The sequence below is a fragment of the Mya arenaria genome, chromosome 1 (genome assembly GCF_026914265.1).
Source record: "Mya arenaria isolate MELC-2E11 chromosome 1, ASM2691426v1".
Taxonomy (NCBI): domain Eukaryota; kingdom Metazoa; phylum Mollusca; class Bivalvia; order Myida; family Myidae; genus Mya; species Mya arenaria.
This window is the reverse complement of record NC_069122.1, coordinates 2,692,477-2,707,730: the sequence shown is the minus strand read 5'-3', so window position 1 is coordinate 2,707,730 and position 15,254 is coordinate 2,692,477. Positions and strand designations below refer to the sequence as shown.

The 15,254-nt window shown below is 37.4% G+C and overlaps 1 protein-coding gene across 1 annotated transcript in view; it reads right to left on the bottom strand.

The window, feature by feature from the left end:
• Positions 1–2,485: 2,485 nt before the first annotated feature.
• LOC128237486 (solute carrier family 23 member 2-like) overlaps positions 2,486–15,254 on the bottom strand; it is a 53,631-nt gene continuing 40,862 nt past the window's right edge. Inside the window, exons 2-12 of the mRNA XM_052953067.1 lie at positions 14,305–14,462; positions 13,046–13,158; positions 12,798–12,871; positions 9,610–9,791; positions 9,060–9,180; positions 7,010–7,166; positions 6,161–6,414; positions 5,779–5,943; positions 5,292–5,400; positions 2,994–3,089; positions 2,486–2,832 (exon numbers count right to left, since the gene is read on the bottom strand). Of these exons, the coding sequence (XP_052809027.1) occupies positions 2,633–2,832; positions 2,994–3,089; positions 5,292–5,400; positions 5,779–5,943; positions 6,161–6,414; positions 7,010–7,166; positions 9,060–9,180; positions 9,610–9,791; positions 12,798–12,871; positions 13,046–13,158; positions 14,305–14,462 (1,629 nt within the window). The 3' untranslated portion in view covers positions 2,486–2,632. The remainder of the gene's footprint in view (positions 2,833–2,993; positions 3,090–5,291; positions 5,401–5,778; positions 5,944–6,160; positions 6,415–7,009; positions 7,167–9,059; positions 9,181–9,609; positions 9,792–12,797; positions 12,872–13,045; positions 13,159–14,304; positions 14,463–15,254) is intronic.

Sequence of the window (15,254 nt, the reverse complement as noted above, 5' to 3'; positions counted from 1 at the left end):
AATAAATGTCCTAATATTTATATAATATATATTTATTTGCTCCAATTATGAAGAGCAATAATTAATAATCACAATTAATTGTTCAATTAAAATTTATTTTAAGTATGTATTTTGGCTAATTGAAACAAGGTACTTGAGCTTGTTAATCTTACAAAGTTTCGAGAAATTGGGGCCTGTGTGTAGTTTAATGTATTTATCCTCGCACTCGGGCAAGGCCTTTTTTGGTGAGCAGTCTGCACTGAATAATATTATAATCCTCTTCGCATAACTAGTATGAGTGTTAGCATAGCCCTACAGACTCATTTTAACCGTGATTCTTCTAGTCAACACATTTCAGCCGCATCGAATGATTTGGGGCTTCGGTTATCATTTTGCTTTGTTGTTTTTTCGGTACTTAAATCAAATTGACAAGTCAGTAAGTAGTAGTGTAAAGTGCATGATGATATATCATAAATTTAATGAACTTCATGTTTACAGGGCCTAATATACACTGCGCGGTTTGAATACTAAAGTTCACCTAACACAAATGTTATCAGTACGAACGTACATTGTTATTGATATGACACGAATTATTCACGTATAAACTTTGTGACTACCTTATTATGCACCAGTCAATTGTAACCACGGCCCCTCCCAGGTCCGGGGAATAGCGGGGACTTGGCTTTCGGTCCAGCCAACCCCGGCTAAAATCCCCGTCCTGCGGGGACGAACAGATGGTAAAATCCCCGCCAAATGCCCCCGCACCCCAGGGACCCTAGGGAAGGCCCATTCCCCGCTATATTTAAAGCGCAGACAAAACCACCGCATTCACCCGGCACTGCGGGGCCACCTGAAAGGTAAAAGCACGGCCCATTTCTCCGGCTATCCCCAGTATACCCCCGGACCTGGGGAAGCCGTGGTTACAATTGACTGGTGCATTATACCAGTAGTAATCTTAACACGAAACCTATTTGAAGTATATATGTAGATTCGTTGTTATACTTTAAATACTAATACTTAATTAGCCTGTTTAAACTGGCCCTATGAGTGCTTTATTGAATGAAATCCGTGTTTGGCATTGAATCATGAGTCAAGTTATTGTCATAAATTGTCGAGAAAATAATGCGCGAATGACAATCTTTTTCAAAAAAGAAGTTAAACATTAACATTGAAACAAACCTTATTTTTGGATTTCTATATAAAAAAAATTCATTTGTTATTATCATATGCGAAGGCAAATATATATGCGATTCTGTTGTGCTTTACTTTAATTAAGAGTTTTCCCTATTTAGCAGGCTGATGTATACAAGTACCATCAAATGAATAAGATCAATGGAACCTACGTTATGTGCGTTGTATTTTGTTTAACTCTTAATTTATTTTGTCTGGCTGGTTTCTTTATTGTCCCTGCAGTTTCAAATGATTGATATGGCCTAAAATAATAAATTGTTTGGTTAGGTTAACATCCTTTTCCAAAATAGGTAGGGTAGGTAGGCTTTTTTTCTTTTTCTTTTAAAAGGCTTTATATTAGAATGTAATTTTCATCATTGGAAAAAGTGTTAAAGTTATCTTCTGTATATGCATTTAAGGTTTTAAACTACATATTGAAAAGCATTTTTTATAAAAAAAAATTCAAATCGACTATAAAAACGGTAGGGTCGGCGCCTATTCCGTAGGTAGGGTCGGGTTACCCGAACCAAATGTATTTTTTTGTAGGCCTATCCTATTTTTGTTTCAGTGTAAGATCGCAATGTTGTTCACCGAGTGAGCACCTAAAGCTATATTTAGCGAGTTGCGTAGCCTGGCATGAAACGTTTATTTTTAGTGCTCACAAAGTGAAACGTGTTGTGGTCATACATTGAACTAACAATGGTTCAGTTTATTTTATGACTAAAAAAATGAAATAAAATGTAGCTTTTTAGAAAAACGCGCCAAACAGTAGCGTTATTTTGTAAATACTGAATGAACCCCAGAGCGTGGCCAGTTTTATCCATAGGGGCATAATTGAACAACCTTGATGGAGTACCACTGTATGGTGCTAAATACAAAATAAAATGTCTAGCGGTACCAAAATACAGGGAGGTTATATTAAAGATATCCCAACGTAAGTATGTAAGAAAGATCTGACCTCCAGGGCGGGGCCAGTTAATGTCCAAAGGGCGTCTTTTTTAACAAATTTGGTAGAGGTCCAATAGACAATTTAACACACCAAATATCTAAGCTCTATGTCCCATGACCCAATTTTTAAGTAAATAAGTGTTCCTTCCGGTTGTCATGGAAATCATGGAGTGGAACTAATTTATGTGAACAATTTTGAAACGGCAGCATCCAACATTGCAGTGAAGTTTCATCTCATTTGGGCGACGGGAAAACCTCACCATGTGCATTTAATGCTCAAGTGAGATAAAAATACAGGGACGATACCAGCAACCAAAACATTCCATAATAGCTTGTTTTAAAGCATATGTATCAAAGCCAAACAGACGTTTCTGCATACTAAATATTTTCATAATGACAACAAATCCATGGAAATCAAAGTCTATGAGCTGTTTAGATCATAATCTCCTCTGTGCCCCGATTTATAAGGCAAGATCATAATCTCCTCTGTGTCCCGGCTTATAAGGCAAGATCATAATCTCCTCTGTGTCCCGGCTTATAAGGCAAGATCATAATCTCCTCTGTGCCTCGGCTTATAAGGCATGAAGGGTGTGTAATTCATGACTCTCCAACCAAGCCATCTCCTGGGACACAACGGCTGGTAGACCTCGTATCCCTCCAAGTACACAGTCCTGTCCACCTCTTCCTCCTCGTCCTTCACTTGCCACGCATCTATTCCACGGTCCTTTCGGGATCCTAAAATTGAATCGTTAACGTCTAAATGTATATCTCTCAAGTCCAAACTATAAATGGTCGTACCTAGACGTAATTACTCCCTTGCTTTTTATTCTTATGTATTAACTGTATTCTTAAATCTTACTTAATTCAAATTGCAAGTGCGTATTTCTCAATCTTACCAGGTACTGTATTGTCCAGGAAGAATGCTAAGAGGGAGCCAGTGAGGTTCGGATTGCCTAGCAGCATACCACAAATAGTGTCAACATTCGTGTAACCTGCAATGAAATATACTAGTTATATATATACATACATTTAAACTTTGTCCACAGTGTAATGTTCGTCCTTGGAAATAATAAACCACTTAAACCATCTAGAGGCTTTGAGAAGGATGTAACCCACAACCTCTTTGGACGAGGACCGACACCTATACTAAAAGACCACTCTCACTTTGGTGTTGATGGAAACCCACAACCCCTTGGGTGAGAGCAGGTCATCTATGTCACTTGACTTCTTTTTCCTCCTATATAAATGACGCTCCCCGGCTTTAATATTTATTCGCATATTCCATTCACCCCGAGTAGTTTTCATAACCCCAGAATAGAGTTTAAAAGGACTGCGATACATATACAACTTCTAACACTGTAGCTAAGTAAATGCCGTCGATCAGTGGATCATTTAATACATTAAATGTAAAAAAAAAGCTTTTAGATCACGAAAGAATGCGACCATTCTGTGCTATATTAAGGCACAAAATAATACGGCCATTCCTTGCTCTATGAACATACACAATATATAGTTATATAACTGTTAATTGCAATCTAAAACTGGTTGGTATCGTTAACAGTTTATGATAATAGGATTGACATATTATTAACTTATCTGAGTATTCATCAGTGTGCACTGTCATATCATGAGTCGTCTCTCTTTAAATCTGACGTATGTTTAAGATTTCATTGAAATATCCAATACTTGTCAATGCACATATGAATACGGTAACTGAATTTATGTCATATATCCGATGTGTATTAATATGTATTTTGCTCTCTGTTAACATTGTCTTCCTTTGTTGTTATTTGTTTATCCGCGTGTTTTGTTTAAATACCAGGAAGTAAACAATATCATGTGAACAAAAGAAAAAGTAATCAAACGAAGCATAAGGTCAACATCCACTATTTTTTTATTTTTGTGATATTTTCACTAGTAACTTAGTTATTACACATTTGTTAGGCAATTTAACCATAATGTACCACTAGTCAAATAACCATTTTGTAAATACAATGTACACGTATGTGTCTGTTCGTCTTTGTGTTATTTGCATAGTATTTTGTTGAAATGTTTGATCAGGGGTCATATTGACCTATTTCAAACACATCATCTGTATATACTTTTTCGATGAATAAACGTTCTTCTTCTTCAATAATGCGACAATTCTGTGTTGTATGAACTCACGAAATAATGCGATAATTCTGTGTTGTATGAACGCACGAAATAATGCGACAATTCTGTGTTGTATGAACTCACGAAATAATGCGATAAGTCTGTGTTGTATGAACGCACGAAATAATGCGATAATTCTGTGTTGTATGAACGCACGAAATAATGCGATAATTCTGTGTTGTATGAACGCACGAAATAATGCGACAATTCTGTGTTGTATGAAAGCACGAAATAATGCGATAATTTTGTGTTGTATGAACGCACGAAATAATGCGACAGATATTTTGTGTTATATGAAAGCAAGAAATAATGAGAGAATTATATGTTGTTTGAACGCTCGAAATAATGCGATAATTCTGTGTTTTATGAACGGTTGAAATTATGCGACAAAAATAAAATAATAACGCACTAAAGAATGCGGCCATTCAGTTTTGTATAATCGCAAGAAAAATACGACTTTTCCTTAATATATGAACACACGAATCAATAGGACCATTCTTTGCTTATGAACGCACGAAATATTACGACCATTCCTTGTTGTATGAACGCACGAAACAATAAGACAAATCTATGTTGTATGAACGCACGAAATAATGCGACTATTCTGTGTTGTATTAACGCACGAAATAATACGACGGATCTGTGTTGTATGAACGCACGAAATAATACGACCATTCACTAAACCCCAAATAAGTGTTTCGAAAGTTGTGTTCGCATAAGTTAAGACGTTGTTATTTTTAAATAATTTCAACAGACTAATTCACATATATATGTCCTTTTTAGAAGACATAGCAGTCACTGATCAAACGTATTATATATATAAATATATATATATATATATATATATATATATATATATATTATGTATAACTAGAATAAGTGTAATCAAAATTACTAGTATGTGTGTAAATTGAAACTCTCATTCGTTGGTTTTCGTTGCGAAATGTGTAAACCTGTTTTATAAATTATGTATATAATTGTCACTCTTTTAATATTCTCTTATGAGTTATCAAAAACTTGTTCGAGTTAACCAGCATTACCAGTATTCACGGGCTTGCCTACCGACTGCGCCCAACTTGGTATGGTAAGGCCGATGAATGTCGACACGCCTAGAATGGCAATGTTCCGCCCAGCATGCATATTCGTTACCTGCAAATAATCAATGCCCAAGTGTTGTCAAATGTTTCACATTCATGTATACGACACTCAACATAAGAAAATGTAGCTACAGTCCGCTCGAGATAATCTTACACACTTAAAGCTCCTTTACAATAGACACATGTATGAATGGCAATATTACCAAAAGCACTGCTAATTAATGTGTTTGTAATTACCTATCACGGGTTTTTATTGAGCTGAATATATTTTCGAATACAGAGAGAGAGAGAGAGAGAGAGAGAGAGAGAGAGGGAGAGATAGAATGAGGGGAAATAGAGTAGGTCTAAAGGACAGTTTTATTAACATGCGAGACAACATCAACATGTGCGATGACTGTAAGAACCTAGCAATGTAAACATATATACATACCTCTAGATTGGATATGATAACACCAAAGAAGTTTCCAAACAGAATACAGATTGCCCCTCCCAGTACCGGGTACGGTATCGTGATAAACACGGCACAGAACTTCCCGAAAATTCCGAACAAAAGGTAAAGAATGCCCACAAAGACAAACACTTGTCTGCTTGCTACCTGAAATGTATCGACTTTGTGAACGACTATGTTAACTACGCATTTCACCATAACTTTTATAAATAAGTAGATTATAATTCACAGCCATACAATCTCGATCATGTTTAAATAATATCGTCTCAACAAGCAGTGCTCGATTTGCGCGTTTGACAAGGCAAAGGTTTAACAAATAACACATCCTAATATAAGTTCCAACAAATCCATAATATGCAAATACCTTGGTTACACTAATTGCTCCCAGACATCCACCGTTAGTAGATGTCGCATGGCCACACCCCATCGCACCGGAGAAAAAAGTCCCTATGCCTTCCATTAGTATTCCGCGATTCACTGCATGACTCGGTGGGGCTGGCACTCGGCATATTCTTGCGCATGCAAAGTAGTCCCCGATTGAGTCAAGGACAGAGATAAAGGTTGCAATTAAAAAGGAAAGGAAAGCTGCTGAGCTAAAACCGGGGACACCGAACTGACCTGTTGGGGAAAAAAACGTTGACAATAATAGTTTGTTTAGATGTTAGTTCCTATAGAGTTGTAGTTTGGTAGTAATATTACCAGGGTACGGGAAATTGAACTAGGGGTTGCTATGTGTGATTATATTATCAGGGTACGGGAAATTGAACCAGAGGTTGTTATGTATGATTATATTACCAGGGTACGGGGAATTGAACCAGGTTTGTTATGCATGATTACATTATCACTGGAAATTGAACCAGTATGTAAGATTGTATTACCAGGGTACGGGAAATTGAATCAGGGGTTGCTATGTATGATTTTATTACCAGGGTACGTGAAATTGAACCAGGGGTTGCTATTTATGATTATATTACCAGGGTACGGGAAATTGAACCAGGGGTTGCTATTTATGATTATATTACCAGGGTACGGGAAATTGAACCAGGGGTTGCTATTTATGATTATATTACCAGGGTACGGGAAATTGAATCAGGGGTTGCTATTTATGATTATATTACCAGGGTACGGGAAATTGAACCAGGGGTTGCTATGTATGATTTTATTACCAGGGTACGGGAAATTGAACCAGGGTTGCTATGTATGATCATATTACCAGGATACGGAAAATTGAACCAGGGGTTGCTATGTATGATGTCCAATCTTGAGTCAGTGCGAGCTTTGTATCCCACGTCATTGACGTCGTTCGTCAGGACATTGAAGTGGGTGAGAACGGCACATAAAACCCAGTTGACTATAATTGATATCAGAATCTGAAAGCAAAAAAGTATTTTCAATAAACTTGACAAGCTAAATAGTCTAGTGCTTAGAAGTATTGTCGTGATTTGTCTGTCAAAAATTTTTCTTGACATATGGGTTAAGGGGTATGTCTACAATTATATTACACAAGGGTATCCAAAATGGCAGCCATTTTCTGGGCCAATGACTAGTTTAATTATATGCCTATCATTATTTTTCTCATATTCAACAGTGAAAATACAGCACGCCGTATTGAAAAATCCGTATCACCATACGTGTCGTTTTCCGATTCCGTATCATGCGAGTACCGTGTGAAGTCTCAAAACTACTTTCGCGTTGCTAAAAATAGAGTGACAAAAACAACTGCTATAACCAGTCAACTTTTTTATAAAATGCATAAAACATAAAATTATCTAACTTTATTCACGCTCCAGACGCATGAAAATGTTCAGTAACGTGTTTCTTCAAAGAAACATGAGGATAAGCACGAAGCAAAGAAAACTTCCAATCTATCTAGATAACTAGTTGTATGCCATTTCGAAGTTCATAAATTAGAATATCATAAACATGAGCAGCTCGCCAATACAAAGAACAAGGCGAATTCGCGTCATCGATAGAAATAGCGACTGACTCACGAACTTCCCTCAATTCTAAATATATAGGTTGTCAAAAAACTGCCGAATACTCACTTTGTTACAAATGGCCGCGTTACGTCTGCAGGAAATGACGATTAGTGTGTACCCGTAATAAAAGTACCGTATTTTATTGTATTTTTTTTTTGCTGTGACATTTAATAGTTTGTTAATTTTGCTAAGATATATAAAATATGCTCTTCTTATTTTGTTCAAAAAAGTGAATTCTGTAACTTCTGACTTCGTTTCGCTGTAGTAGCCTCCCTTGACTTCAATACGCAAAAGTCAAAAGTACGTAACACATTTATACCCGCAAACCATTCGATATTTTGAAATTTGATAGATGGCGGTAAATTTAAATCAAATTTAAACCAAATAAAAAGGAATAATAATGCACCAGTCGGGTGCCCGCGGTGACCGCGGTGGTGACCGCCGGGTGACCGCCGGGTGACCGCGGTGGTTTTGTCTTAGCGCAACATTTAGCGGAGATTGGGCCTTATATGAAGTACCTGGGGTGCGGAGGCATTTAACCGGGGTTTTACCATCAGTTCGTCCCCGCAGGGCGGAGATTTTACCCGGGGTTGGCTGGACCGAACGTCAAAGTCCCCACTATTTCCCGGACCTGGAGGCCGTGGTTACAATTGACTGGTGCATAAGATAAACAGGTATTTTTAATAAATGGAATATTACGATAAAACTCTTTTCTGGTGACCTGCATCACGGCTCGTTCGGTGAGTAAACACGTCTTGCGGTCTCGACGGATACGTGTTTACACACCGAACTCTGAAACAGGTCACCAGAAGAGCGTCCTACCATAATATCCCCTATGTATTTTACACTAAAACTCGTATTTAAATAAAAATATTGCGTAAGATATAGATTCTTCGAAAACAGAGCTGAAGAATATTAAAGAGACTCAATCATCACGTTTCAAATGGTCGGATACAAAACAACATATTTTGTGTGTATTGCAAATAATGTTTTATTGGCAATAAGATAATATATTATATCTAAAATGTGACACTGCTATGTTTTGCCCCCCACTCCATCCAAGAAAAACAACAACAAAAAACAACAGCAACACACTATTAAAAATTGATTTATTTTAGCCTTGATTTACAAAATTCTCTGCGAAGGAGTTCTTCATAATAGCTTAATTTTAAAAACAGTTATAAAACGTAGTTGCCAACATTTAATATGTGAGTGAGTCCGTTAAGGGAACGTAGAATCTTTATGTTATGGAAATAGGCAATGAATAAACCCTAAACAACTTACTGAGAACACTTGATGTACTGGGTAACGGATGATATGAAAGCCTTTCTTTCTCGTCCACACAGGAACAGGCATTTGATATTTCGTCAAGTACAAAGACAGTATCAACCCTATCGCAATGGTTCTGTAAAATGTTTTAAACACACACGTTTTCATTCAAACTTCACATCAAACCAAGATATATACAAAAATAACTGAGTTTTGATTGGCAAAAATATTGTTTTAATGCTAAGGGTAATTGAATACAATTTGAAATATTGACATTTAATTAAGATCAAAACTAGAAATGGCAGAATATTATTATTATATTTATTCCACCTTTGCCAGACTCGTTTCGATTTCCTAAACGAGCCGACAGACTGCACGAAGAGATATTAACTAATTATTATTTAAAATAATGTTAACCTTTTTTTCACTTGTTAACAAAAGTTAACAAATGAACGCTTGCATAAATGTCTGTTTGAGGGATTATATAAATAGCGTATGATAATCTTTCACAGAAGTTTATGAAATTGATGCCGTTCAGTGGGCGTATCAAACATGGCCTACTTACGATAGTGATATTGGCCAGCTCACTTCTAGAAACTTGATAACTGGCTTGCTGATGAATATGAAGATAAGGAGCAGGGTAGGTACCACGGTGAGAGGGCCGATAAAACGTAGGAGAATCCCGATAAGACCCGTGAAGCCGAGAAATGCATGCAACAGTCCAGCTAGCATAAGACTACCCTGGAGCTAAAATAAACGTTGACATTACATAGTGTATGTCATATAGGACTTTATTTCTCTGTAACAGTCGATATATAATGTATGGCATTTTCATTAAATGCCCAGTTACAAACATATTTGGTCTTGTTTTGATTACTTACAAGCTTAGGATATAATAGTCAGCAAATAGCCTTGTAGTCGTTCAGAATAATGGTCTGCAAAAGCCTGGTACAACACATAAATAAGGGGTGGTTTTTGAGCCAGTTGTTCTGCACAGTATGCTTTATCATTTCGAATTGCTTGAGTGAAGTCCATATCGCACAAGACCGCACATCGAGTGAGACGTACCTTTTCGCAAGCATCGAAAAGTGATACAATTCCACTGATCAACAAACTAACGTAGTATTTCTTTATTTTTTACTTTAAATAGTATATTTTAGAAATTGTTTTAAATAAAAAAAGACGATACTATTATACAATAATAGCATCGCTTTTATTTAAAAAAAAAAAGAAATATACTTTTAAAGGTAAAATTGGGCAATCGCGGCAAGAGTTGGCGTTTACGTTTTAAATAAAGGCGATACTATTACAGTATAAGAGTATCACTTTTATTCAAAAATATTTGAAAAATACTTTTACCTTAACCGCCCTAACCGCCGTAACGTAGGTTGCCTTAACCGCCCACTCTTGTCTTTAACAGCCCATTTTTTACCTTAACCGCGTACTTTTGCCTTTAGCAGCCCATTTTTTACATTAACTGCAAACTCTTGCCTTTAACAGCCCATATTTTTACATTAACAGCCCACTTTTGCCTTTAACGGCCATTTTTTTTTTACCTTAACCGCCCACTCTTGCCTTAAACAGCCCATTTTTTACCTTAACCACCGACTCTTGCCTTTAACAGCCCATTTGTTCTACCTTAACCGTCTACTCTTGCCTTTAACGGCCCATTTATTTCCTTAACCGCCCACTCTTGCCTTTAGCAACCCATTTGTTTACCTTAACCGCCTATTTTTGCCTTTAACAGCCCATTTTTTACCTAACCGCATACGTTTGCCTTTAACAGCCCATATTTTACCTTAACCGCCGACTCTTGCCTTTAACAGCCCATTTTGTAACTTAAAGACCCAGCTGGGATATAAAAGGGAGATAAGGGCGGGTGGGTGTCTTTCCCTGAATTTTGAAAGCATCTCAAATCAGAGAAGCATTTGCTATTTGCAAATTAAGGCCCTTTGTTTTACAGTTTGCAACTCTCACAACAACTCAATTAATTCATTGGGGTCAATTATGTACACAGTGGGGATTAGAGGGACCGTCAATTGTCGTCTTGGAAACGCGCCAGATCTGATACTTACGTCTGTAAATCGTGTATTTGGTGAATTTTATAAAGTACTCTAGTAGTGATTTGGTACTCGGTTGATTGATCGAGTACTCGAGTACCCATCAATTCGTATACATTTAACTTTGATTATGTTAAAAAATGGTGGTGATAATAAAAAAAGCATTTCACCAATTTCAAAATTTGAATATTGTAGGAGGGGCTAACAAACTAGCTTCATCATGTGATCTTCTGTTTGTAAACAGAAGCACATGTTGGGCAAGTCTATCTAAAATCAGTGTTTGAATTATGTTAATGTCACGCATATAAACTTGCGTTAGTTAAGCTGCACTTACAGGGACAATTTAAATCCAGTGAATATAGCATAGTGTTATCATTACGGTAATGCCAGCTGGATTAACCACCTTCTTTTGCCTTTACCACCCACTCTTGCCTTAACCATCCACTATTGCCTTAACCGCTCACTCCTGCTTGAAGCACACACTCTTGCCTTAAGCGGCGCCCATGCTTACCCTAACCGCCCCGTCTTGCTTTTATCGCCCACTCTTGTCTTAGCCACCAACACTCTTACCTTAATCGCTCACTGTTGCCTTAATTGCCCACTATTGCCTCAACCATCTACTTTTGGCCTTATCGCTCACTCTTACATGAACCGCCCATGCTTGCATAAATTGCACATTAATGCCTTATCCGCTCCCTCTGGCCTTAACCACCCCTTTTGTCTTTACCAACAACTCTTGCCTTAACCGCCCAATCTTGCCTTAATTGCCCGCTCTTGTCGTAACCATCAACCCTTGCCTTAACCGCCCACTCTTGCCTTTACCGCCCACTCTTGCCCTAACCGTTCACTTTTACCTGAACCACCCACTCCTGCCTGAATCGCACACTTTTGCTTTTACTGCCCACTCTTGCCTTAGCCACCAACACTCTTACCTTAATCGCTCACTGTTGCCTTAATTGCCCACTCTTGCCTCAACCATCCACTCTTGGCCTAACCGCTCACTCTTACATGAACCGCCCATACTTGCCTATGCCGCACATTCATGCCTTAACCGCCCGCTATTGCCGTACCTGCCCAGTCTGGCCTTAACCACTTCTCTTGTCTTTTCCATCTAATCTTGCCTAAACCGCCAACTCTTGCCTTAATTGCCCGCTCTTGTCGTAACCATTTACTCTTGCGTTTAACCCCCCCCCCCCCCACTCTAGCCTTAACCGCCCACTCTTACCTTGACCGCCCACCTTTACCTTAACCGCCCACTTTTATTGAACCGCCCACGCTTGCCTAAACCACCCACTCTTGTCTTTATCGCCCACTCTTACACGCTTCCATTAACTGCCCACTTTTGCCTTAACCGCCCACTTTTGCCTAAAAACCAACTGTTGCTTGAACTGCCCATACTTGCCTTTAAAGCCAACTCGCTCGTGCCTTAACAATCCACTCTTGCCTGAACTGCCGACTCTTGCCTTTAACACCCACTTTGGCTTGAACCGCCCACGCTTGCCTTAGTTGCCCACTCTTCCCTTAACCATCCACTTTTGCCTAAGCCGCCCACTCTCGCCTTAACAACCAACTCTTGCCTTTATCGCCTACTCTTGTGAATCACCCACTTTTGCCTCAACCGCCCAACCTTGCCTTTATGGGCGTGTTTGGTTCCGAGACAAAAAATATAAATGCTTAAAGCTATACCATTTACCGATCTTATGTTGTCGAGAACAACATCTGTATTGCCGGCTGATAAAACACTCCCGGTGGCATTAACGGCATTTGCTGAAATATAAAAACTTGACACTTTGTTGTCATGATTTTTTACATATTATTTAAACAAATGTTGACTGCCTAAACACTAGACGAAGTGTTTATTAATATTAAGCAATAGTATTGTATATTCACGGGTTTTTGAATATGATTCGATAACTCAAAACACCTAAACAATTAACATACCTCTTGCATTTCCACTGTTGCCCACCGTATTGGAACAAAAGTTGTTTCCATCAGTCTTCATAAGCAACAGCGGAACTATGTACTCGGAAGAAGCGCCTTGAAAAAGCGGTTGTCTACAATGAAATCGATTTCACTTATGTAACTTAATAACGATGCCATTAACAGCGATGTTAAAGATGCACTCTTTCACCCAAATAAGATGAACCACAATTAATACAATTGTTTTAATTAAGCGAAAAGGATGAATAAACCAATGGTCGAAAATAATGGTTCTTATGAAGGAAACCATGTTTAATTTAAAAGAAAGGTGCACAAAACAAGGTATTTCTACCTTATGAGACGACATCTATCACTGTAAATATTTTAGCACTCACCACTTATTTATTATGTGTGTGTGATTTCAGCTATTAAATACAAGGTTACCATCATGTTATCAGTAATTAAAATTTGCCATTTATGCATTATTTAGTTAGTAGTTAAAGGTTTAACACTCAAAATGTATTTATGTTTGCTATAAATTTGTATGTACTGATTTTAAATACGAGTGTCACTTTAACCTAAACGGAGACCTAAACAATCGGTCTGTGTATATTGGTAGTCAGCATCCTTTTAAGTCCACAAGATACATTTAATGAATTGATCGTTTCATGTTTCAACACACAAAAAAACGCGTATTTTAAGCACGCCGTTACCATATTCTTGTTTTATTTATTTTACATTTATTTATTTTATTTAAGGGGTAGGAACACGTTAAATGCCATACAAACTATTTATAAATTGTGGTTTGAGACCACATTAAATGATACTGGCAGCCAATGAAAACAATGTAGAAGTTCTTATTTTGGAGTCCGAAAAGTACCAATTATACAAATGACAGTTTCAACTTATTTACAGGTTCTTTGACAATTTTATATAGGCATCACTTGGATTATTGTTCTTCGACCTATTGTTTGTCCGATTATTGGAACCTATTTTGAACGGAAATTAAGAATAAGGAAGTGGATCGCTATTCGATCATTTTTGTTCAAATCAATCAATTTTTAGCAACAATAAAAGTCACGTGACATAATTTTTAACCCCTGTTTTGTACTTTTGAGGAAATAGTTGTATAAAGAAATAGCGATTAACGATTCACGTAGTTAAGTAAATTTCTAACATATAGCTGTCTAAATTGGAACTCTTCTCTACTTCATTTTATTCGCTTTCAAACCAAACCTTTTTGCACAAATTTAGTAAAACACAGATCACTGAACACTAACCTTATGCCGAAGAGGACTTGAAGCAATGTGGTGATACCGTTCATGAAAAGTGTAGAACTAAAGAGCTTCGCCTTGACCGCGTCATCATCCGAGGCGCACACAGCTTCAGCTACTAGGAGAGACACAACCAAGGAGCCAGACAGCGCCAGTAGAGCTTGCTGTGAACAAAAGGTCCAGTATAGCACACTTGATAGTCAACAACTCATGTTGACATCCTCATCGTTGGAAGCACACACGGCCTTCGCTACTAGGAGAGATACAACCAAGGAGCAAGACAGCGCCAGTAGCGCTTGCTGTGAACATAAATTCATTTATACCACAAACAGTAGACACAAACGACCTCCGCTACTACTCCAAAAAGCCTTGATATAAAGATCAGCATCGACAATACGTAGATAAATATTCCAGAAAAAAAAGACATCAATTTCAAGTCCCTTTCGTTGGAGACAAAAACCGCCTCTGTTAGGAAGAAAAACATCAAGTACACGGCCAAAGCAATGATACCTTGGTTTTAGCATTCACTTTAATAATACGTAATTCATTCAACAAATAATAACATAACTGCTAAAATTGGCCAAACAAAATTGATAATATGCTTAGCGTCATATTCAAATTTTAATACCAATTTCCAAGTCATAAAAAATATTATATATGTTTACAAAAAAATGCACCTGATAGCCAAATTCACCAAACAAAATATTCAATTATATAACAACAATGTAATTAAAATGCTCAACATATTACAAAACATTGTCGTTAAAATATCGAACATATTACAACATTTTGGATTTCGTACTAGAAATAACTGGGAAGTTTTAAAAACGCAAAACATATACTTCTTAAGTTTTCAAAAAGGAGGTAATGTTCAGTACATCCATGTGATGAACACAAAGAGACAAAAAACATTTGAATAACTTGGTGAAAGAACTGTGCGTGGACAAAGTCATACA